Raw genomic sequence first — 24,856 nt, forward strand, 5'->3', positions numbered from 1 at the left:
TTTTTCCGTTTTCCCGTACACGATATGGTAAAACTAGTAATGGCGTTGAAAAGTACAACTCGTCCCGCAAAAAATAAGCCCTCACACGGCCATATTGACCAAAAAATAAAAACGCTATGGCTCTGGGAACAAGGGGAGCAAAAAACGAAAAAGCAAAAACGACAAAACCCAAGGTTGCGAAAGGGTTAAGTCATACAATTAATGTAAGGCTATGTGCCCATGATGCAGAAATGCTCCGGATTTTTTTTTTAGCATTTCTGCATCTCCCTGGCAGAAAAAAAATATGCGGATTGTACATGCGTTTTCCTGCCAGGGACTTACTGATGTGAAGCGTTCTTCACTTGCATTTCCGCATGCGGGTTGACAAGCGCTTTCTATGCGATTTTAGCATCACTTGGAAAGTGCTTGACAACTTGGTCACACTATATAAAGCCATGCAACCGGCATGGATTTATATAGTGTGACCATAAAAGAATGGTAAAAAATAAATATATACTTACCTTCTGATGACCTGCTGACGTCAGCGGTCGCGTGACCCGTCACATGACTAAATGATGTCACGGCAGGTCCTTTTCAGACCATCGAGAGCTGCCGGGAAGCCAGGACGCATCAGAAGGTAAGTATGATATTTATTTTTTATTTTATTCTTTTTTTCACAGGTTCTATGGTACCCGGGTCCGGAGGAGAGTCTCCTGTCCTCCAGACCCGGGTACCATCCGCACACTGAACCGCATGGCATGCGCATGTACAGATGCAGTGATGCAGATTACATGCGTTCCAATGCAAGTCAATGGCGGCGAAAATGCAGCACTTCCGCAAAATAATTGGTAATGCTGCGGATTTTTCCACAATGATAATCCGCAGCGGAAATTTCCGCAGCATGTGCAGAGCACATGCGGATTATCATTGGGGAACATGGCAGGCCTTCGACCAAGCGTTTTTCAAGCGTTTCTGCAGCGGAATTGCCGCTGCGTAAATGCTTAAAAATCACATCGTGGGCACACAGCCTAAAAAAAAATATTATAATATATTAATATTGTGCCAAATTAATTTCACGTGAACTATCACATGATCTATCACAGGGGATCATGTGACATGTGATACATCAGGTGTGTGGGGGGGGGTCCGCGCCTTCTAAACTGCCCGGGGCCCTTGCTACTCTTAATCCACCCCTGGGTATAATAAATCATTATGATTCTAAGTGATCAATGTATACAGCCCATAATTCTGATATGAGACATAATCTGCATTCATTGTAAACTGTAAAATTATAATTACAGCCAAAATTATCTGTAAAACTTTTTTTCATGTTCAAAAAAATCAAGAATGCCTTATATTTTTTTTTAAGAACAGGGCAATAAAGTGCACTATTGTTACGGATAGTCCTGGAGTTTTGGCAACCCTGACTACACCAATAACTCTAGGCACTAGGGTACATAAGGGCGTTACTTTATTATACGGTAATACTGCTCGGCTAGACGTTCTGCTGTCTCTGCACGGTAATAACACTAGTCACCCGCAATACTAGGAGAAATACGGTGATAAGTGCTCAGCTTTACTATAAGCTAATACTGCTCAACTAGCTGACCAACATTGAACTTTACTAGAAGGAATACGGTAATCGTACTAGCTATAGTACTGGAATAAATATGGTGATTAATGCACGAAGTCAGGTAGCTGCCGCTGTATACTAGAAGGGATACGGTGGCACCACTAGCCGTAGGCAGCACTAGGATATATACGGTAATCCCGCTCAGCTAACAGACTGACGTTGTAGCCTACTAGCAGGAGTACGGTAACAGCTGTGCAGAGCAGGAAGATGCAGGCTGGCCCCGCCCCCCGCGCTGGGTGCTGTGCTCGGCTATGCACTCCCGGGGCTGTGCTGCGGTCTGTACTGTGGACTGTACAGGGAAGACCCTGCGGTGAGACCCTCGGCACTGTGCATGGGGCTACTGCCCCCCGCCGGACACAGACGCCGAGTAGCAGTGTCGGCCCGGTGTGGCGCCCCTGACAACAGTGGGAGGTGAGAGGCCCCTGCACGGACCCGGAAGAACAAGAGCAGTAGACGGCGCTGTGCGGGCGGCCTGGCACCGGGAATGGGGGATCAGCATGAGGAGGTGCCGCACACCCAGGACATGCAGCACTCCGCCAGCACTGACCAGGAGGAGGACGACGATGAGGAGGACGAGAAGGGGGCGCCTGCCCCGGGGACGGGCAGCAGCTCTGTGCGCCACAAGCCCCGGAAGAGATGCGGCGTCCTGTGCACCGTGTACTGCGTAGAGAGCGATCTCTCCGGAGAGCTGTCCCCGGAGCCCCCCGCGGAGCACGAGCTGCAGCGCCCCCTGGCGGACAGCACCCCCAGGAGCTCTGTGCGGGCCACCGGGGAGCTGCCCCTGAGCCCGGCCAGCCTGGAGCTCGAGCTGGCCCCCTTCCTGATCAGTAGCCTCGCCGATGGCGGCCACAAGCTGCTGATGAGCTGCCGGGTGTGTCTGGAGGACAAGTCCATAAAGCCTCTGCCCTGCTGCAAGAAAGGGGTGTGTGAGGAGTGCCTGAAGCGCTACCTGAGCTCGCAGGTAAGGAGGCTGCGGGGCCCGGAGCTGCCGGGCGATTGGTGGGGGTACAAGGATCTGCGCTACAGTATGACCTGCACTGTACAGTCCGCGGGCTGCTGGCGGCTGATTGGTAGGGGTACAAGGATCTGTGCGACAGTATGGTCTGCGCGACAGTATGGTCTGCTCTGTACGGTCCGCGGGCTGCTGGCGGGTGATTGGTGGGGGTACAAGGATCCGCGCTGTACGGTCCGCGGGCTGCTGGCGGCTGATTGGTAGGGGTACAAGGATCTGTGCGACAGTATGGTCTGCGCGACAGTATGGTCTGCTCTGTACGGTCCGCGGGCTGCTGGCGGGTGATTGGTGGGGGTACAAGGATCCGCGCTGTACGGTCCGCGGGCTGCTGGCGGGTGATTGGTGGGGGTACAAGGATCCGCGCTGTACGGTCCGCGGGCTGCTGGCGGGTGATTGGTGGGGGTACAAGGATCTGCGCTGTATGGTCCGCGGGCTGCTGGCGGGTGATTGGTGGGGGTACAAGGATCCGCGCTGTACGGTCCGCGGGCTGCTGGCGGGTGATTGGTGGGGGTACAAGGATCCGCGCTGTACAGTCTGCCACATTATTATTATGTCACCATGGTGGAAAGTGAAACATTGTGATGTCATTCCAGCGTCTGGCAGCTATCTGTCTCCGCCATGTTGATACTCCAGTCAAGTCACCGTGGCGGGAGACCATCAAGGCCAGGTATATGGGTACAATGAACACTCAATGTCATTTAGGGGACAACAAAGTATAAACTTTCCAAAAACTCAGCTGATAGTTCTTCTGGTGTTGGCTGAGGGCAGTGCTACCTGCCTGGTAGGAGGGCACAAGTGACCTACCTATAGTGCCTGCATGTAACCAGCCTTCTCAAGACTGTCCTGTGTACATATTGGTGCCTTTATGATCACTGTATAGCATGATGGCACTGTCGTTTTATGCTTTGTCTCCTGGACCCTGTATAACAGACAGATAAGGAGGCAGTAAGGCTCTGTTCAGATTAGAAAAGTGCTCTGCAGTTCATCAGGAAAGGAGGGGGGAGAGTTTACACCTAAACAGTGCTCGGCAGTGCCCCGTCTTGTCTATTCACTACATTGGCATATTGAGTCTCAAGGATGAATGTTTAATCTTTGCTCAACCTCCTTTTCCCTCAGACGGATTTGTGGTCCGCTCTGTGTGGCTGCTAGCTCCAGAGCAGTGCTTCCATATTCCATAGAATAGAGCTTGTAAGCGCTGCTCTCCTTGCCTAGGAGATTGGCCGATACGGTAACCTAGGCAATGGGCAGTAAACATTAAAAATCCCTCTGTTCTTGAGAACAAAAAATATTTTTAATAACAGGTAAATTGCTAAGTTACTTGTATGTAGCGCTGTGCAATATTACCCCTTTAATGTAATATGCTTAACCCTTTGAGGGTATTTGTGGTAACAGGAAACTTGTTGAAGCGCCACAATTCAGAGGTCAACTACAGGGTTGTGTGTGTTTGTTTTTTTGCCTTAATTTTTAAGGGATGGTCTGAAATGTCAAAAAACTGCTGGTAATCCTGTAGTGAAATGCTTTTGTCTGCAGACTTAGATAATGTGGGTAACCTACCTCCACACCGGGTCTTTTGTGAGTGGGTCATTTCCTGTGTGGCTGACTGTTTATCTTCCTTCTAAGAAAACAACTGGTCTGAAGCACAGCACAGCATAGAAGATAGCAAAGAAAGGATGTTGGCATTAGTTGGTTTCCTCCTCAGTGTGTGACAGGCAGCCATACTGCTGTGATAAGATGTTTGCCAACTGTCAAGGAAGTAAATATTCAGATCACACATTCAGCACTGCTAAGCCCCCCAGTCATGCCTGTCCAGGAGGGTTTGGCTGGGTGTCTATCTCTACCATCTCCTGTACACAGGAGCACTGGTTCCTGGCTGGGTGGCTATCTCTGCCAATCTCCCGTACACAGGAGCACTGGTTCCTGGCTGGGTGGCTATCTCTGCCAATCTCCCGTACACAGGAGCACTGGTTCCTGGCTGGGTGGCTATCTCTGCCAATCTCCCGTACACAGGAGCACTGGTTCCTGGCTGGGTGGCTATCTCTGCCAATCTCCCGTACACAGGAGCACTGGTTCCTGGCTGGGTGGCTATCTCTGCCAATCTCCCGTACACAGGAGCACTGGTTCCTGGCTGGGTGGCTATCTCTGCCAATCTCCCGTACACAGGAGCACTGGTTCCTGGCTGGGTGGCTATCTCTGCCAATCTCCCGTACACAGGAGCATTGGTTCCTGGCTGGGTGGCTATCTCTGCCAATCTCCCGTACACAGGAGCATTGGTTCCTGGCTGGGTGGCTATCTCTGCCAATCTCCCGTACACAGGAGCATTGGTTCCTGGCTTGGTGGCTATCTCTGCCGTCTCCCGGACACAGGAGCACTCTCTCAGAACATTCCTGTGTTGTCTTATAGAGAAAAGGATCAGAAGTCCAAAATCGGACACTCAAGTTCTTTCGTGATAAATCTGGAGAACCTCTTTAACTCCCCTTACAATCTGTCTTGGGCACCCATACACTATAGACTGACATTGGGGGGGCTGTACACAGGTAGTCCCAATATATCAGCCTTATTTACATGCAATCCCCAATAATTGGACAGCTCAGTAGTTTTTATGTTTTAGAAATGAATGGGGGGCTTGTAAGTAATTGGAAACCTTTCTGATTACATATGTGATTGATGTTTTGCTTGCCTGTATCATTATCGGCCCTGTACTTACTGTAAAGTGGGGGATCTTGACACCTTTCGAGGCAAGTTACATTATGCAAAAATACTAATATCACAGAACTATCCTTAATATAGTTATATAAAGGAAAAATGAGGTTATTGCTGTGTGATAAAAAAGGGGACACGCGACTCCCTGTCATCTGATTGGTAGATATGGTTTATAACTCATCACTGAAGGATTTCATATTGATGGCTGCTATTAATTTCCAAAAAAGCCCTTAGAGATGGCCTGAGAAGCGATTCCTCCCAAGTGAATTTCTGCCCAGGTGACCCCTCAGAGGGGCTTTTCTGGGACTTTATTAATATCAGATCCTTCAGCGGTAGGTTTTAAAACATCACCACTCAGTTCCCAGGGGAATCGCATTGGGTCTCTGTTGGGGGGGGGGGGGGGGGGGGTCAGGCATTTCACAGGAAAAAGTAGCATGGCATACTACAAGGTAAGGACTCTTTCACATGTCAGTGTTTCCGGTACGAGTGGTGACAGTTTCCACACGTACTGAAGACACTGACACACGCAGACCCATTCAAATGAATGGGTATGTGCACGTCAGTGTGTTTCCATGGACCGTGTGTTCCACATGCTGACATGTCTGTTTTTTTCCTGCTGCATGGTCCGCAAAATGTCTTGCGCTAAACACACATGGATGTCATCAGTGTGACACTTACCGGCGCCTGGGAATCAGCGGTACAGTTAATGCTGTTCCCAAGCGTCAGGTGCTGGATGCTTCCCTCATAATTGTCCCTTGCTCGCGCTGTGATCAGCATGAGCAAGGGACAATGTTGGGAGTAGCAGTGTCCCAAGCGCAGGTACGTTTGCTCCTGATGCGGCACACAGTTGCCACACACAGGACACGGATATCTCTGGTACGGGTTTTTTCGATCTCTGAAATATCTGGACGTGTGAAACAGCCCTAAGGCTGTGTGTTTTTATCTGTGTTCTCTTCATGAAAACATTGAACTGATAAAGTGCGTATAATGTATTTTAGCTAAATGGCAACACTTTTTCATAAACTCTTACAAGGGGTAAGCATTTTTAGCTGATAGAAGAAGCTTTGTTAGATGAAGAAATTGAGGATTCTCTAAAATAAGTAATATCCAGTTTCAGGTGACAACATGCTGGTAACAGCGCCGTCCTGAAAACGAGACTAGTTAGTCCTCTCCCTTCAGATGACTTCTATTGATCTGCACTTTTGTTCTTCCAGTTGTCATTTGGCCTGTAAATCCCAGACAAGTGGCAATGCTAAATGAAAAGGAGATCTATTTTTACCAGCAGTCCTTTCCTTTATGGCATGTTTCTGAATGTATAGTTGTATTAGTGTAGTTGCTTAGCAAGTATTCAACCATGCACGGAACAGGTGATTGCAGTCTGTGGAACTAATATATATTGCCTATGTAATAATCAGCGGTACCATTAATGTTTCAACATTTACTTATGCCGCTGCGATTGAGTAATGGTACATGTAAAACTGCAGCATATGAACGATGGCGGTTCACGTCCTTCAGATTCTCAGCAGGTGACTTGAAATATTGGTATATGTAAGCGAAGCAAACCTTACAGGGGTTGTCTGATGAAAACAAGTTCATAGCCACTGGAAAGTTGATAACTAACCGGTGGGTGTCCCATCACACCGCTGGGACCCGCACCCATCGGCAGAATGGGGAACCTTTATCCCCTGACTAGGAATTTATATTTCCGTTATAACATGAAGCATCAGTTCAGGCAGAATACTATAGGGCTACTGGGAAAAAAACAAGCGCCGCCTTCGGCAGTCCCGTATAGAATGAATGGAGCGGCAGTCACTGCCAAAGTCTATGGGAGTACAGCATTCTGCAGTCCCATAGGCAGTGAATGGAGTAGTGGTCTTGCATTTTTGATCACCACTCCATATAAACCCAGGGCCTTAATTCTCATGAGTGGTGTACATTCTACTGTGGATAGATGATTACTTGTGACTGTAGCATCTGTATTTCATCATTGGTTCCTGTAGCGTTGTGATAATTTCCATGCCACCAAGTCACAGTGTAGTCCAGTCCTAAATGTTAGACCTCTGGGATCCCACTGGCCATAGCTGTTTCCATAAGACCCATTGACACTAGTTGTTTGGAGCTATGGCGCGCCGTGCACACAACTTCTCACCACTTCTGTGCTGGTAAGAGGGGACATGGACGTGAGCCTCCAATAATACTGAACATTGGCCCTCCCCTTATTATCATGCACTTTTCATTGTTAGATTATTTTAGTGTTTGTGGGGAAAACACCTGGAAAGGGAACTTTTATTCTTGCTGACGTCTGGTCTTCTGCAAGTTTTTTTAGCCTCAATGCATTTTGTCTTATCATCTTTGCACAGATCAAGACTACACCATGGAATCACTAGACAATCTTCTCATTTTATTGCTGTAGGTTACAATATTAGTGTCTTCCAGTGCAAAGATCAGAAATAACAGATACAAGACACCATAAGATAATGTATTTAATGTTTTTATATAGAGAAAAACACAATGGATTGTTCTTGTTCAGGACTAAAATATTGATACCTTATCTTTAGAATAAGTTATCAATAGCTGATCGATGAAGGTCTGATACCCAGCCCCCCGCCATTCAGCGGTTATCCCGTGGCCTCGAACTACACAGTGTATGGAGTCGGAAAACTGCTCTGGACACTGTAGTGGCCATTCTCAGGTACTGCAGCTCAGCCTCCTTCTGGGGCAAATTGGCGCTAGTAGGTGTCCAGGAACTGGAACCTGACGATTTCCAGAGAAAGATGGTTTCGGTGGCTCTTTACGTTGTGATAGTTTTGTACTTCTGGGCATTTTTTAAAGACTGTAGCTGTATTAGCTATATTGTCACTACTTTACATATTAGGTTCTACAAGTCTCCTTTATAATTGGCATAAAAAGTCAGCCATGAGCCACAAGTGTCTTGTTTCTGATGGGTGCAGGGCGGTACAAGCGTGTTATACCAGCAGGACTCTGTCCCCAGACCCCTAGGTCTCCATATAATCAGTCAGTTATCTAAGGTGGATTCTATGACTCATATTGTCTGACGTGTTTACTACGGAAGTGCTTTATACTCAATCAATTCTTTACTGTAAAATAGATGGACTAAGGTTAGATCCAGATGACCTATAGCGTTTAAAATCCCCAAAATAGTATGTTTCTCACACACCTATTGAGAAAGATTTAATAAGGGCGCATTCAGAAGATTTTTTTTTTTTGTGGACACGAAAAAACCAAAATGCATCTGTTAGATGAAGTGTAAGCCTTTCATTTGTTTAACGGCACCTCGTGTATTGACTGGCTGATTCTGATCCCCAAAGGTGGATTAGAATGGAATATACTCCAGAATGGACGCACTGATCTGTCCAAAAAGAAGCAGACCTGAATAATTGCATTTGGCTCCATAGGGGGAATGAATCTCACTATACATAGAATCATAGAATGTTAAGAGTTGGAAGGGACCGCCGGGGTCATCGTGTCTCTGATCAATGCAGGATTCACTAAACCGTCTCAGACATATGTCTGTCCAGCCTCTGTTTGAAGGAGAACTCCCCACCTCTCGTGGCAGCCTGTTCCACTCATTGATCACCCTCACTGTCAAAAAGTTTTTCTAATATCTAATCTGTATCTTCTCCCTTTCAGTTTATCCCATTCCTTCTCGTCTTTTTTTTTTGTGCAAATGAGAATAAAGCTGATCCCTCTACAGTGCGACAGCCCATGAGATATTTGTAGATGGCTATTGTCTCCTCTCAGTCTTCTCTTTTGCAAGCTAAACATTCCCAGATCCTTTAACTGTTCCCCATAGGACATTGTTTGTATACTGCTCACCATTCTGATCGCTCGTCTCGGAACTTTCTCCAGTTTTTCAACGTCTTTTTTTTTTTTTTTTTTACAACATGGTGCCCAGAACTGGACACAGTATTCCAGATGAGGCCTGACCAAAGAGGAGTAGAGGGGGATAATTACTTCACTTGATCTAGACTATGCTTCTGTTAATGCAACCCAGAATTGTTTGCATTTTTTGCTGCTGCATCACACTGTTGACTCATGTTCAGTCTGTAATCTGTTAATATACCCAAGTCTTTTTCACATGTGCTGTTGCTTAGTTCTATTCCTCCCATTTTGTATATGCTTTTTTCATTTCTTTTCCCCGATGTAGGACTTTGCAATTCTCCCTGTTTAAAAACCTTCTATTAGTTGCTGCCCATAGTTCCAGTTTGTTTAGATCTTTTTGAATCCTCTTTCTCTTCTCTAGTATTAGCTATCCCTCCTAGCTTTGTGTTGTCATCATCAAATTTAACCAGTTTACCCTCAATTAATTCCTTCATCTACATCATTGATAAAGTTGTTGAACACAGCCTTGTGGTGCCCCACTTGAGACATTCTTCCAACTGGATGTGCAACCATTTGTGACCAGTCTTTGGGCCCTATCACGAAGCCAGTTATGAACCCACCTAACAGTTGCCTTGTCCATTACAACAAATTACACTGAAATACTACAGTATTGGTAAAATTTCTACCTAACATGTAGTTGCACAAAACTTTTGATACTCTTGATGTATTTGTGCTAGCTCTACTAACTTTTCAAAAAGTGGCCAGAGCAGCCGGACAGAACATGGCCTAGTATAATCTGACTGATACACTTTAATTTACACCTCCAAAAATGGGGTAAATTATATCAGAAATGTAGTCCAGTCCAGGGCGCATGGACAGCTGAAAGATGCATCAAATCAGACATGTGGGGGAAGTCAGAGCTGCGGCTTCTCTTACTTCCTCCGGATGTCGGTTATGCCCAAAGGAGGGAAGAGTGAAGCGGCCAATGATTAGCCACATGAATTAAATAGCATAACAATGTTTCGCTAGCCCAAGGAGAGCCAGTGCAGACACCACTGGAACAGCGCCTGCATCAGAGGTGGGTATAATTATTTTACTCTGGAGAAACGGTGATTGAGAAGGGGTTGTCCGAGTAGTGGACAACCTCTTTAATGAATTGACACATCTCCAGCAGACTCTGGCTGAAGGCTGGCCTATATGCCAGTCTTTACGAAGGCCTCAACTCAACCCAAACATTCAGTTGATTTTAAAAACCCAGTTCACGGACGACTATCAATGGGTAACTACACCTTTATCAGGGCTTCAGGATCATGGAGTCGGTGTCCATGTTGGTGGAATTGGTACAAAATGGACCGATTCCGACTCCGAAAATATATAATTAGATACAGTAGTGCAATGCAGGATGCGCTGTAAATGTTTTCATCAGAATTTGGGAAAGTTAAGAAATGTCCTATAAATGCCTGTTCTGTTCCTGATCTAAGGATCTGTTGAGATGAATCTGTGCTGCACTTTATGTACACTCTCAGTAGTGAGGCAGGGCTGTGGAGTCGGAGGTCTGGCTTACCGACTTCTCGGTCCTGACATTTATAGAACTTTTTAGAATAAGCTGTCATGTGTGCATACATGTGGAATAACACTCTTTCTGGCCATTCTATAACTTATAGCCTGTGTTTTCCCTTCTGCAGGTCTGGTTCAGACAGCCATACTATATCCTATCCAACTGATGGTACCACTACTTTTCATGATAATTGGGGTTGTCTTCTGTCGGAACAGAGAGATGATTGCACATGTGTCTTCCCAATTTGTTCTCTTAAGTGATAGTTAGCCAAGTTCAGTGTTTGGATATTCTTGTCAATCCCATAGACTTCTCATTCAAATGGGGACACAAGACCCCCCCCATTCTTGTGATCAGTGTGACACCCCCCCCCTCTCCACTCTGCACTCAGACACGTTGCCTGTCCTTTTGAATAGGAATTGTGCTATAACTATGGGGAACCTCTTTGAGTTTTAGCTATGTAAACCACTAAAAAAAGGGAAAGGCTCATCACAAAATGAATTGCTGTTTAACCCCTTAACGACCTTGGGATTTTCCGGGTTTGCATTTTTGTTTTTTTGCTCCCCTTGTTCCCAGAACCATAGCGTTTTTATTTTTTGGTCAATATGGCCATGCAAGGACTTATTTTTTGCGGGACGAGTTGTACTTTTAAACGCCATCACTGGTTTTACCATATCATGTACTGGAAAACGGGAAAAAAATTCCAAGTGTGGTGAAATTGCAAAAACAGTGCAATTACACAGTTGTGGAAAGAAAAAAAAAAAAAAAAAAAAAAACATTTACTGGATGCTAAAACTAACCAGCTATTATTATTCTCCATGTCATTACGAGTTCGTAGACACTAAATTTGTACAGGTTATTTTTTAAGTGGTTTTAAAAAAAAAAAAAAAAAAAAAAAAAAAACAAAAAAAACAAAGTGCCATTTTTCGGGATCTGGGGCCGTGTGAGGGCTTATTTTTTGAGCGCCAGGCTGACGTTTTTATTGATACCATTTTGGGGTAGATCCGATGTTTTGATCGCCCATTATTGCATTTTGTTGCAATGTTGCGGCGACCAAAAAAAAATATTTTTTTGGCGTTGAGAAAAAAAATTCCTGTTAAGCCGTTTACCGATCGGATTAATTTTTTTTATATTGATCGGGCTATTCTGAACGCAGTGATACCAAATAGCAGCAGCATTTAACTGGTTAACAGCCGCAGGTGGATCGCGATTCCACCAGCGGCTGTTGCTGGCACATGTCTGCTGTAAGAATCGGCCTACATTTGCCCTGTTCAGTGCAGGCTCAGCGCCGGAGCCCGTGCTGAATCAGGGATGATGGCCTGATGATACGCCCCAGGCCACTAAGGGGTTAAAACAGGTTTGTTATACCCTGTTTGTGAACAGGTATCCGATTATCACCTTAATCTGGCATGTTTTTTTCATATTAAAAAAAAACAAAAAAAAAAAACAGGTGCTTGTGTTAAAAACACATATATTTTTTAAATTTGCCTTTTTTTTTTCTTCTTCCCCACGTCACAATCTTTAGTTAAATAAAATTGACATCTTGTAATTTTCACACTGACCACTGTAAACGTTTAAGGAAATTTAAGTGTACGCTAGCTGCAATGATCAATCTGTCCCAATCTTGTATGTTACAGCATCTAATGAGCGTGTGTACAGGTCATTGTGAAGAGAAGGGGGATCGCCTATTGAGATTGGTGGATACTGTGTTATCTGTTCTTACCTGTCATAGTGATCCTGCCTCTGATAATATGGAATATTGCTAAAAACTCTTCGAAAGAGTTAGGGCTATTTTAGTCCCCGCTTTCCTATTGGCCAATGTGAAAATTGTAAGATTACTCATTTTGTTTAAGGCTTTTCTTTAAATATATGTAGTAGAAAAAACAAATTTCTGACGACACGTTCACTATAACTCTATGTTCCCACCATCGGTGTTTGAGTTTTTGGCGCTGGAGAATTTCTGCACCTTAGTATACTTGCGTGTTTTTTTGACGCTGCGCTTTTTGTCTGTTTGGTGTGTTGCGCTTTAAAGCTGCTTTGTTTTTGAAACTTCCTGGTGTTAACATTAGGTGCTGATTACATAAGTTTTTGATGCGTTTTACGCTGCGTAAATGCACTAAAACCACATGTGCGTTTTTTTTTTTTTTTACCTGCGGATTTTCCGCGTCTAATGCAAGTCTATGGGGAAATTCCGCACAGAAAACTCTGCGTACCCACAAGAGAAGTTGCCATGCTGCGGAATGAGAAAACGTACCACAGGTGAGTTTTTGCAGCGTAAAGCACAATGGACATGAGATTTCTATAAATCCCATCCACTTTGCTGGGACTGTAGCCGCAGTGAAAATAGTGTCAAAAAAACGCAATAAAAGCTTATCGTGGGCACGTAGCCTAATGGAGGTGTCCACTACTCTGATGACCCCTTCTTAAATATTCTGTTCCCAGTGTAAAATAACATGCTAACCTCCCGCATCGCTGCTGTTCCAGCCATGTCTGTGCCGTGTCGTCAGAGGCTCTCGTGATGTTGGCTGCATTGCTCACTTGTCATAACTATCGGCGGCCCCTGACTGACTGCTGAGCTCACATATTTTCTTTCATTACTCTGTAGTCCTTCCATGTGTTAAAAGTGCTGCATGCACTTGAGGTTTTATTCTTATGTTGAGCATAAACATGAATTGCCATGGACAAAACTGGTTTCTGCTGTACCTGCCATTGGGATGAACACTTACTGGGTTCTTGACAAGTGCTGCTACTTGATTATGTTTTCTGTCTATTATGGGAGGAATAAGCAAGTTAAACTGCTTTAACCTGTAAGTGTTGTGCTAAAATACCTGTCCTCTGCTATGGGTGTATCAGAGAGCGAAACCTGTTTTATCAGTGGATTACATAACCGTCTTTCATGTTACTTAAAGGGGTATTCTCAAGTTGTCTCGTCAGCAGTTCAGAGCAACACAATCCCCTTACAGTCTCCTTACTTCTTGGTTTCTATCAGCTCTGGCTTTCCTCATTGACTGACAGCGCTGGTGAATAGAACTGTAGTATTAGCAGAACTATAAAACCAAGCACAAGTTCTGCTAGAACACATTCAGCTATCAGTGGTTTGTTCTGAGTCTACACTGTTACATCTCTATTTACACAGAGATAATAGGGCATTTGAACAAGCACACAGACAGGAGGGCAGAGAGCCCTGACTGGTGATTTATAACTGCGTCTTTTCAGAAGATGATAGGAGGGAGGTGAGCAGCTAACTGCTGTATAGAAATCAATAGGCTGGAGATAAATGGCAGGTATGTTAAGAGTTAACTCCTCACCTAGAATTTAACAACTGGGCACACTCAGCCAGGTACTAGCAGCCGGGCTGCATGGGGAAAAAAAGGATAGCTAGAGATATGTCTCTATCTCTGTCTCTGTCTCTATATTAGATATCTGTCTCTGTCTCTATATTAGATATCTGTCTCTGTCTCTATATTAGATATCTGTCTCTGTCTCTATATTACATATCTGTATCTATCTCTATATTAGATATCTGTATCTATCTCTATATTAGATATCTGTATCTATCTCTATATTAGATATCTGTATCTATCTCTATATTAGATATCTGTATCTATCTCTATATTAGATATCTGTATCTATCTCTATATTAGATATCTGTATCTATCTCTATATTAGATATCTGTATCTATCTCTATATTAGATATCTGTATCTATCTCTATATTAGATATCTGTATCTATCTCTATATTAGATATCTGTATCTATCTCTATATTAGATATCTGTATCTATCTCTATATTAGATATCTGTATCTATCTCTATATTAGATATCTGTATCTATCTCTATATTAGATATCTGTATCTATCTCTATATTAGATATCTGTATCTATCTCTATATTAGATATCTGTATCTATCTCTATATTAGATATCTGTATCTATCTCTATATTAGATATCTGTATCTATCTCTATATTAGATATCTGTATCTATCTCTATATTAGATATCTGTATCTATCTCTATATTAGATATCTGTATCTATCTCTATATTAGATATCTGTATCTATCTCTATATTAGATATCTGTATCTATCTCTATATTAGATATCTGTATCTATCTCTATATTAGATATCTGTATCTATCTCTATATTAGATATCTGTATCTATCTCTCTCAGAAAAAGCTAGTCAATTGCAAACTTGCTTATTTTCACGCTGTCTAATTAAAGCAATTTAAAGGACACCTGTCATCAGGATTGTACTAAGTAAACTCCAGGCATTGTCAGGTTGGTGCTGTTACACTAATTTAAAATGATACCTGGGTTGAAGAAATCAGTCTTGTTGTTTTAATTTAATCTGTTTTGAGATAATTAGATGCTCGTGCTCCAGGCGGGTCTTTATTTATTTATTTTTTTGGGTGCTCTGGCCTTATCGTTATCATTCTGGGCTGAAATGATGACGATGACCAGTGGGCAACACTTGCGCAGATTGAGGGCATCGCTTGCCGATAGATGCTACTACTCATGTTCCACCGCCAGCGCCATTTTGATAGAGCCAAATTTTTTATTTTTTTTTTTGAAGACCGCAGTATTTCAAATAGGAGGCGGGTCATTGAAGGTTCATTGACCTGTCATTTAAGCCCAAAATGGTGACGATGCGGCCAGAGCACCAAAAAAATAGACCTGCCCACAGGCCGCCCCGGAGCACTGGCATATCATTAACTCAAAACTGCAAACACTGATTACACAAGATGGATTTGTTTAACCCAAGTATTATTTTAATCAGTGTAACAGCGCCAACCTGACATTGCCTGTAGTTTACTTAAATGAAACCTGTGATCAGGATTTTGCTAAGAACTTGAGAACACCCCTTTTTAAAGTACGCATAAAAAAAATGCTTCTAGTGATCAAGCCCAAGTAGTCTTTTAGGACATGCCAGAACAGATGCCTGTTCATTTTATATGCGAGTTCATGTAATGTGATGACATTTAAATTACAAAAGGAAGACCATTTTTAATGTTGCTTGATAATATCAGAAAAAAATGGTGAAAAGTAGTTTCCAGTTGAATGAAATCACGCCAAATGCAATAAATTAAGTTTTTATATTAACAGCAATATTGGATATCAACACTTTTTTATAATGTCAGAGTATAGTGATGTTGTCAGTAATATGAATGGCATAAAAATAAATTTTAAATAGATTGAGTTATGTTTTTCTTGTATTCCGCTATTCCGAGAGGTTAAACATTAAGGGGGTCCTTAACTTTCAGAATATTGATGGACTATCCTTAGGATAGGTCATCAATATCGGATAAGTGGGTGTCTGACTCCCATTACCCCAGTCGATTTTGAGAGTCGGTACCTTTTCAGCACCGTTTGCTTGCACATATTAGCGGTTGTGCTCAGTATTTCCGCGTTGTCCCGTTTGCGTCTTTTAACCACTGATTGGTAGAAATGCTGAAGATGAGGTCCTCCATGATCAGTTGATTTAATATTCTAACCCTGAAAAACCCCTTATATGTACCCCAAAATACAGCCTTCAGCTCCTCCCTCCAAAAAAGAGGCCCTAAAAAAGCAATGCTCACCTAAAAAATAAGCTATTAATATAAGTATACATGCCGATTATGGTATATATCAATGTATTCTGGCTATAGCAGCTTTGTAATTTTCTGTTTCTCAGTAATTAGAAATCTAGAGTGATTTAGGGTCATTTGCCGTGGTTAAAGTCCTGTTGGGAAACGTGTAGATGTAACGTTTGTTTCTGATTGCCCCTGCTTCATTGTGTTCTTTCAGTGGCGCTTCCACACATTCTAGTTATAAATAGATTTTTTTCCTTCCCAAAATGATTATATAGGACCAGGAGATATATTTATCAGTCGTTGATGTGAAGGCTCACAGTACTTGCAATCTCACTTGATTTACTAATTGCTCTCAAACCTTTATTGGCTAAACCAGAAAATAAAGTGCAGCTTTTGTCTTTTCTTTATACCTGGGCTTGGGATACACAGCATAAATAGCAATTTAGGAATCGATTAAATGTCTCCAAATTCTCCCTGCCCATCAATTTGCAAATCTAGGCCACTGCTTATCATAGAAACGTGGCTGTCTGCAAAGCCATCGAAGACCATTTCATAAGTACAATTGATATTTCTGGAATAGAATTGGACAAATTTTAATATCCTGGTTTTTAAAATGTCAGCATTAAATCTACCCTCTGAATCTATAGAGGCTTTTTGCACCTGACTGGTGGTAACCAGCACCATGGTTAACACCATGAACAAATTATATTGCTCACTGTAAGGGTGCATTTACACTGCGGGATGCACAGCGTTACTTGTCCAATGACCCAACAACTTTGCCAGTCCAGCAGTTTGATAGCCTGTTTACCAGGGCTGTGGAGTCGGTAAGCCAAACCTCCGACTCCTCAATTTCCATGACACTGACTCTGACTCCCTCATACATGGCTCATGTTTAAGTGATAAATTTACTGCAGCACAGATTCATCTCAGCTAAAAGTCTAGACCCTTAGATCAGGAATAGGACAGCCATTTATAGGAAATTTCATAACTTTCCCAAATTATTATGAAAAATATTCCCCACAGACTGCATTGTACTACTGTACCCAATTTATTATATATTTTAAGGGGTTGGAGTCGTTCCAATTTATTCCAACTCCACAAAAATGGACACAGACTCCGACTCCACAACCCTGCTGTTTACACAGGCCGACCCCGCTGCATATGCGCCTTGGACAATCTGTAATAGATCGTTAAGTGCACATAGGCTGCCACTGTTCTTAGCAGCAAAGGTCCTGTTTACGCAGAGAATGTTTTGGGCAAACCCAAACATCATTTCCCCCTTTATTGATGGGGGATCAGCAGCCTGTTTAGATTGCTCATTTTTTGTGATCGAGCGTTCCTAGAAATGCTTGTTCACCATAATCATGCAATGTAATTGCACCTTTTAGCTGTATGATTTCTGAAAGCTGCCAAAGACCTCTTTCACATGTGTATATAGTGGCCATATTTTGATATTTACCATGGCTGCAATGCCCAACAGGACTGTAGGCCTTCTAACCCAACTATGGTTAAGTGGACACAGTTCGTTTTTTCAGCGCAAAAATGGGCCAACAACGCATTGCATACCTTATCCCATAACTTCCTATGACATTTTGCAAGTTCTGTGCACATGATCAGGAATTTTCCTGACCGGATTTCATGTGCGGAAACGCAGCATGGCCATTCTTTGTGCATTTCCGCATGTGTTTTTGCCTATGCATTGCATTGGAAAAAAACGCATGGCAAAAAACGCATGTAAACGCTGTGGATTTTCCAAAGTCGCATGCATGGACTGCGCCCATAAAGGGTCTATAATGCTCTGTTCCTGATGGAAGGCACACATCAGCGGATTTTCAAGAGATGCCGAAACGCTGCAGAAATTTCCGCAAGCAATTCCTGAACGTGCACACATAGCCTTATTAGAGTGTCATATATGCTTATCAGGCTGCTACCACTGTCAGGCCAGGAATTGCAGCCTTAACACACTAGAATACACCACCTGTATGGTGCTACATGGCCATATTTAGGGCTTATTCACACCACATCTTTAGGCCAATGTATCTCTCTCCTGACCACCTACTGGGCTAGCTGATGCTGCATGTCTTATGTATTTGAGGTCAATTCTTTTATTTCTTTGGGAACAAAAATTTGTTTTTGAAATGCCACATGCACAATCCTTATTTCAGGAGTCTTCTATCACATTAGATGGTTGACCAAAACCGATGAAATCAGTAGGCTGTAAAGTGAAATGCCAGCTTAAAGACCACAGCCAATCGCAGACTGCTGAGACCTCTACCTATCACAAGAACGGTGCCACTTTGTTTAACCTCTATAGGATTGATGGAGGGGGCGCATCTGTCCATCCATTATATTACAATGCACACACAACCACCACTCCATTCAAACAGGGGGCACAAGCAAATGGAGGCTCTTGGCTGTCAGATCCCCCACCAGTGGGGTATTTTGCTTGTTTGCACTTCAGGCTCCATTCATGCGGTCTTTACTGTACATCTGTGTGTTTTTAAATTCATAGAAGGGCATAAAGTGGTACCAAACCATAGTCTGATTAAAAAAATATATTTTCATGGGGTCCTCCAGAATTCCAATAATAACCTATCACTAGGGTAAGCAATCAATGTCAGTTCAATGGAGGTTTGACTCCTGATATTGGTTGTTTAAACATCTTGAATGTTTGCAGTGCTCCATCTGCTCAGTAGAGGCTATGCTTACAATTGGAGCACTGGCCCAGTGAAACCCAAGGCCCGCACCGCTGCTACTGAGTAGATGGCATGCCAGTAAACGGAGCACTGTAAACATTGAAGAACCTGAGCGCCATAGCCCATTCAGACTGCTGATCGGCTGGGAGGCAGTTCCACACTGATTGCTATGCATGGCCTATCCTTATAATACATACACTGTATAGATTTGAGGGACAGTCTTATATTGAAATGCAAACTACAAAATGTGTCAAAAGCACTCTTTTTGGCAATTATTCGGAGATAGTTACATCTACTAAAAGCAAAAAGGAATGTTGAAATTGGGAACTGAAAGAGTATGTCACCACCATGCAAACTGCCTACAAAATGTATTAAAGACCTGGTGAGGTTAGTGGATTTTTAAAAGTGAAGAGCTCATAAGGCCAAGTGTATTCAGTGTCTGCTCACCCAGCCTGACTGACAGCTGCAGCTTGCACAAAGCAGTTGAAGATTTCGATGACCGCAGGGAGGAGGGACACTGAGGAGTGATGGATCAGGCTAAATGGGCGGTGTTTGAGTTTAAATTTTAAGAAAAACCACATGCAGCCATGGATTTTCATACGAAGTAAACCAGCCTTATTTGTGAGAGATCTGCTTAATGATGTATATAGTTTGAATAGTGAAATCTGGTGACAGATGCACTTGAAATAAGCACAGCTGCCCTGTGTCGCTCAATGTGTAGCATATGCTGCTGGGTACTGCACATCAACTCCTATTTTACTTAACAGCAAGACTTAAAGGGAATCTGTCAGCAGTTTTTGGCTACTTCATCTGAGAGCAGCATTATGTAGGCAAAGAGAAGCTGAATCCAATGATGTATCAGCTGGTTTACTGGGTGCAGCTGTTCTGACACAACCAGAGTTTTAGATGTTTAGCAATGCAGCAGAGCAGAGTAAACTAGCCCCGCCCACACACGACTCTACTTACATTTTCTATAGACAGTGAGGGGCTTATCATAGGAGGGGGCGGAGTCAGACTTGCAGCCAGCTAGTCCCAGCAATGATAATCCGGTGATAAAGCCTTCAGTGTAAAGCCCCCGTCACACTAAGCGAGATCGCTGCTGAGTCACAAGTTTTGTACGCAACAGCGACCTCAGCAGCGATCTCGCTACGTTTGACACTTAGCAGCGACCAGGCCCCTGCTGTGAGATCGCTGGTCGTGTCGGAATGGTCTGGACATTTCTTTGTTCATTGAGGCCCCAGCTGGGTAGCATGCATCAGTGTGTTTGACACCTTACCATCAACCTTGTTAACGACACAGAAACACATAGGCGTGCATCGTTATACAGATCGTTACCGGTCGCCGCATCGTTGCTGCGTCATTGGGAAGATCTGACTGTTTGACATCTCACCAGCGACCACATAGCGACGCAGCAACGATCCCTGACAGGTCGTATCATTGTCTGGATCGCTGTAGCGTCGCTTAGTGTGACAGGGGCTTTAGGAAACCACACACAGCTTGACATGCGACACACCTTTGAATTCTGTGTTTTAACCCCCTACCTCATGCTGTCCTCATAACACATAACAAAAGCCTGCTGACAGACTCCCTTTAAAGGGGTTGTCCAGTCATCTCGTATTGATGACTTTCCCTAAGGTTAGGTCATCAGAATCATAGGTGGAAGTCCCAGATTTGGCACCTCCAATGATCAGCTTCTATTATGTAGGTAGCTGCTGGATCTAAACACTGAACGGCGCTGCACTGCGCAGCTCTGTTCAATGTCTTGTGGCTGCTGCTGGATACTACTCATCAGCTCATATTCTACTGCAATTAAATGAACAGCAGCTAAATCTGCAGATTTAGCTTGGCCTAGCACACCATCTAATGACGCCTACTGGCAAAAGCAAGGCTTAAGGGGGTTGTCCAGTCATTTGATAATGATTACCTATCAAAAGGATAAATCATCAATATATCGATGGGAGTCCCAACACCTGACACCCTGCCAATCAGCTAATAGGTCCAACGACTGCATAGGAGCTGATGTGCAGCACTCGCTACACATTGAACTGGTCTGTGCAATACAGCTCAGTGTTTACATCCCACTGCCTCTGGACCTAGTAGCAACTGAATAGGCGCTTACGTGCAGTACCTGGCAGGGCCTGCTACACTGAATAGAGCTGTACAGTTCTGCATTCAGTGCTTACATCCAGCTGCTGCCAGACCTAATAACAGCTGATCTGTGGGTGTGCCAGGTGTTGGACTCCGACCGATATATTGATGATCTATCCTTTTGATCCATCATAAATCAGATGCCTGGACAGCCCCTTTAAGTCTTGCTTGTGCCATCGGGGATAATCAGGGGTGTACCCATACACATTAGATTGTCTGCTGGGCCAACCTAAATCTTCAGGTTCAGCTTTTCATCTAACTTCTGTGGCCACCTATATTGTCTGGCTTAGGGGTTTTTTTTAGATTCACTTATTTGAAGGTGTGTGTAACAAAATTAATAACGCTGTAATTTTCACTCTGGCCACTGGGGCTTTTCTAGACTGATACTTCCTTCCATTTTATACCGAGGTGCCGAAGCAAGAAATACTACGAATGCATGGCCAATATCTTGAAAAAATAGAAAATCACTTTATTGAGAACTTTTTTTAAAAAAGATCATTAAAGTCATACAGGACTTCGGTGGCACAACATATGTCAAAAAAGAAATTACACATAGATAATTAAAACATACTTAAGAACAGACACCAGGTGTCACCACAGGGTGCAGATATCACATCCATCATTATATTCAATTACATTTATATCACACAAGGGGACACTGTGAGGATTGTATGTATATTCATATATATTCTCACATATATGGGGGCTGGAGGGAGGTATCATAACAAGCTATACATGGCCACAAATAGAGCCTCACTTATGGACCTAAGCCTGAAATCCACCCGCCATAAATGTGAATAACTCACAGAACATATATCAAAAAAAGAAAGAAAACATGATTCACCTGGACAAAGAAGCTGCACGCTGTGTGGCTCCCCGACGCGCGTTTCGGCGCTCCTGCCTTTGTCAAGGGGATGGCTGTGACTGAAGATGAGCAGTGCTTTAATACCCCAATTGAGATTAATAATTAGCTCACATCCACCTGTCACGGGGGCCGGAACTATGCAGTCATGTGACCATCACCAAGGAAGCGCATGGTCACATGACCGTTACTATAGTAGTACCCGACGCTACCCACTATGCACCGCGACCCGGAAGTGACGCAGCATGCGTCCCTGCAGCCCGGCAACAGACCACATCGGCGTCGCAGCAGCAAAGCTGCCCAAGGACACCGATGGAGTCAGAAGCCACGGAGCAGCTATGCATCCGCATGCAGAGTCATGACTGTGAGTATACATACTGCAAGAAGAGACTGAGAGAACTACGGGGTGGTATCCTATTGATCTCAGTGGTCTGCCAACACACAGAAAGAGAAAGGGGGAAAAGGGGAAGACAAAAGAGGAAAGAAGGGGAAAAGAAACAGTGAGAGGAAAGAGGGAAAGAAGAGGGGACCAAAGGGAAAGAGAGATGAAGGGAGGAGGGGGGAGAAAAAAAAAAGGGGGGGGGAGAAACAGGGAAATAAAGGGGACATACCACATACTGCAAATTGGTATATCATCACATAAATGAAGATCCCATATCTCCAATGTCTATCACAGGATACATATATTAATCCCATAAGTAGTTCCCATATACAGAGAATAATGTCGGTGTAGGGAAGTATTAAATAGCTGCCTCGTTAGTCCTAAAACTCCCAAGACTACCGCTTGCTTCATTTTGGTGTACCAGATTGATTACCTATTGTTATAAATCGCATCTTGCCCCATCGATTTATCTAAATGATTCTATATGGAATCACACTAATATACATTGTCATATTGGGCCAAACACCAATATACAATATGGTACACATACATTGTAAAGAGAACATTGTGTCATGATGTTATTAGCTGTGTTAAATCCATTCTTAGAATGCACATATATATTACACCACAGAGAATCACAGAAGGAAATAATAACTATGGAAGGTATCATCATCAGGACAATATATGTGAGACCTGATTACATCAATTGATTGTAGCTAAATTACGTAGGACCAAATGGCTACATATATACGTTCTCTCAATCCGTGTATTACGAAGCTTCCCAGCAAGATTGGCATAGAATCACGTTCTAGGGCGTCGCATCCAAAGTAGAGATAGTCCGGTGCATAACATGGGTGAAGAAACAAACTACACATCCAGCCAAGGCCAAAAATTCACAGCACCTGGTAAAAAATATATTATATACAATTAAAAATAGAATGCACTCTATATATAATAACTAATACATACGTAAGATGGGAACCCAGGATAGAATCACAAATATGGGGCGAAACTATTATATTCGTTCAGACCTTTCGGATGTATTGTTTGGAGGGTCCAAATCCACCTGGTCTCGCTACGGGCAAGTCTTTGTGAAATAGGACCACCACGTATACCCACCTCTACCATGTCAATCCCTTTTACCTCTAATAGTTTGTGATTGCAATTGTGGTATCTTTTAAAGTGTCTTGGAAGTGTCTTTAAGGTAGATATTTCATTCTGTTCGGAAGCCGCTATCATACCCAGAACATGTTCCCTCACTCGTGTTTTTAGGCAGCGTGTGGTCATCCCAACATAGATGAGGTTGCAAGGACATGTAGAATAATATATCACGTTCCGGGAATTACATGTTATACGTTTTTTAATCTCATATGAATGTCTCCCCGTAGAGTCTACAAAATTAGTGCTTCTCACTATGTTGGGACAGGCCACACACCGACCACATGAGGTACATCCAAGACGACTATTAAAATTGTCAAGAAAGGTACCAACCCTTCCTCCTTCATAATGACTCCGAACTAGATGGTCGCGAAGATTTTTGCTACGGCGGAATACAATAGTGGGTTTGATCGTAATGTATTTGGCTAACACAGGATCAGCTCTAAGTACTGGCCAAGCTTTACTCAAGACCTTCCTAACTGCTGGTATTTGTGTGTGGAAGGTGGTAATGAACCTCACAACATCATTTTCTATCCTGGAACTAGATTTATACAGGAGTTCATGGCGAGAAGAATGTCTAGCGCGATTATACGCTTTCTTGACACGTCTATGGCTGTACCCACGTGCATAAAAGCGCTCACTCAGTTCCTGGGATTGTAATTCAAAATCATTATCGTTGGAGCAAATCCTGCGAAGCCGCAGGAACTGCCCCACCGGGACAGACCGAATAATGTGCGATGGATGGGAAAAGGAGGCATGTAACAAAGTATTAGATGAGGTGAGTTTTCTGAAGATATTTGTTTGAATGGCATTGTCCGGACCACGAGTTAGACATACATCAAGGAATTCAACTCGATCTGGATCACAGTTAGATGTGAGCCGTATATTGAGGACATTCACATTTAGGTCACGAATAAACATCTCTAGATGTTCACGTGACCCCTGCCAGATCAGGAATATGTCATCGATGTACCGCGTCCAAGAGAGGATGCGGCCCATCGAGGACTCCTGATCTGGCAGAGAGAGGTCCTTCTCCCACAGCCCCAAGAAGAGATTGGCGTATGAGGGGGCAAAGGCCGCCCCCATCGCAGTCCCTTGGAGCTGTAGGTAGAACGACCCCTTAAAAACAAAAAAATTGTGGGTAAGTGTGAATTCTAGCAACTCCATCACTAGTATTTGTATCTCAATTGGTATTGATGACCCTCTCAGAAAATATTGGGTAGCCCGTAACCCATCATTATGTTTGATGCTGGTATATAGCGACTCTATATCCGCAGTAACCATTAAAGAGTCAATATCAAGATATAGTCCATCTACCCTT

General features: G+C 43.4%; 1 protein-coding gene across 1 annotated transcript in view; it reads left to right on the top strand.

Moving 5' to 3' along the window:
• Positions 1–1,779: 1,779 nt before the first annotated feature.
• The window catches only part of RNF217 (ring finger protein 217), a 99,574-nt gene continuing 76,497 nt past the window's right edge, over positions 1,780–24,856 (top strand). The window contains exon 1 of the mRNA XM_073676012.1: positions 1,780–2,573. Coding sequence (XP_073532113.1) covers positions 2,097–2,573 — 477 coding nt within the window. The 5' untranslated portion in view covers positions 1,780–2,096. The remainder of the gene's footprint in view (positions 2,574–24,856) is intronic.

Source organism: Phyllobates terribilis, unplaced genomic scaffold, assembly GCF_046119375.1.
Source record: "Phyllobates terribilis strain yellow unplaced genomic scaffold, ASM4611937v1 Scaffold_3__8_contigs__length_932513732, whole genome shotgun sequence".
Lineage (NCBI taxonomy): Eukaryota > Metazoa > Chordata > Amphibia > Anura > Dendrobatidae > Phyllobates > Phyllobates terribilis.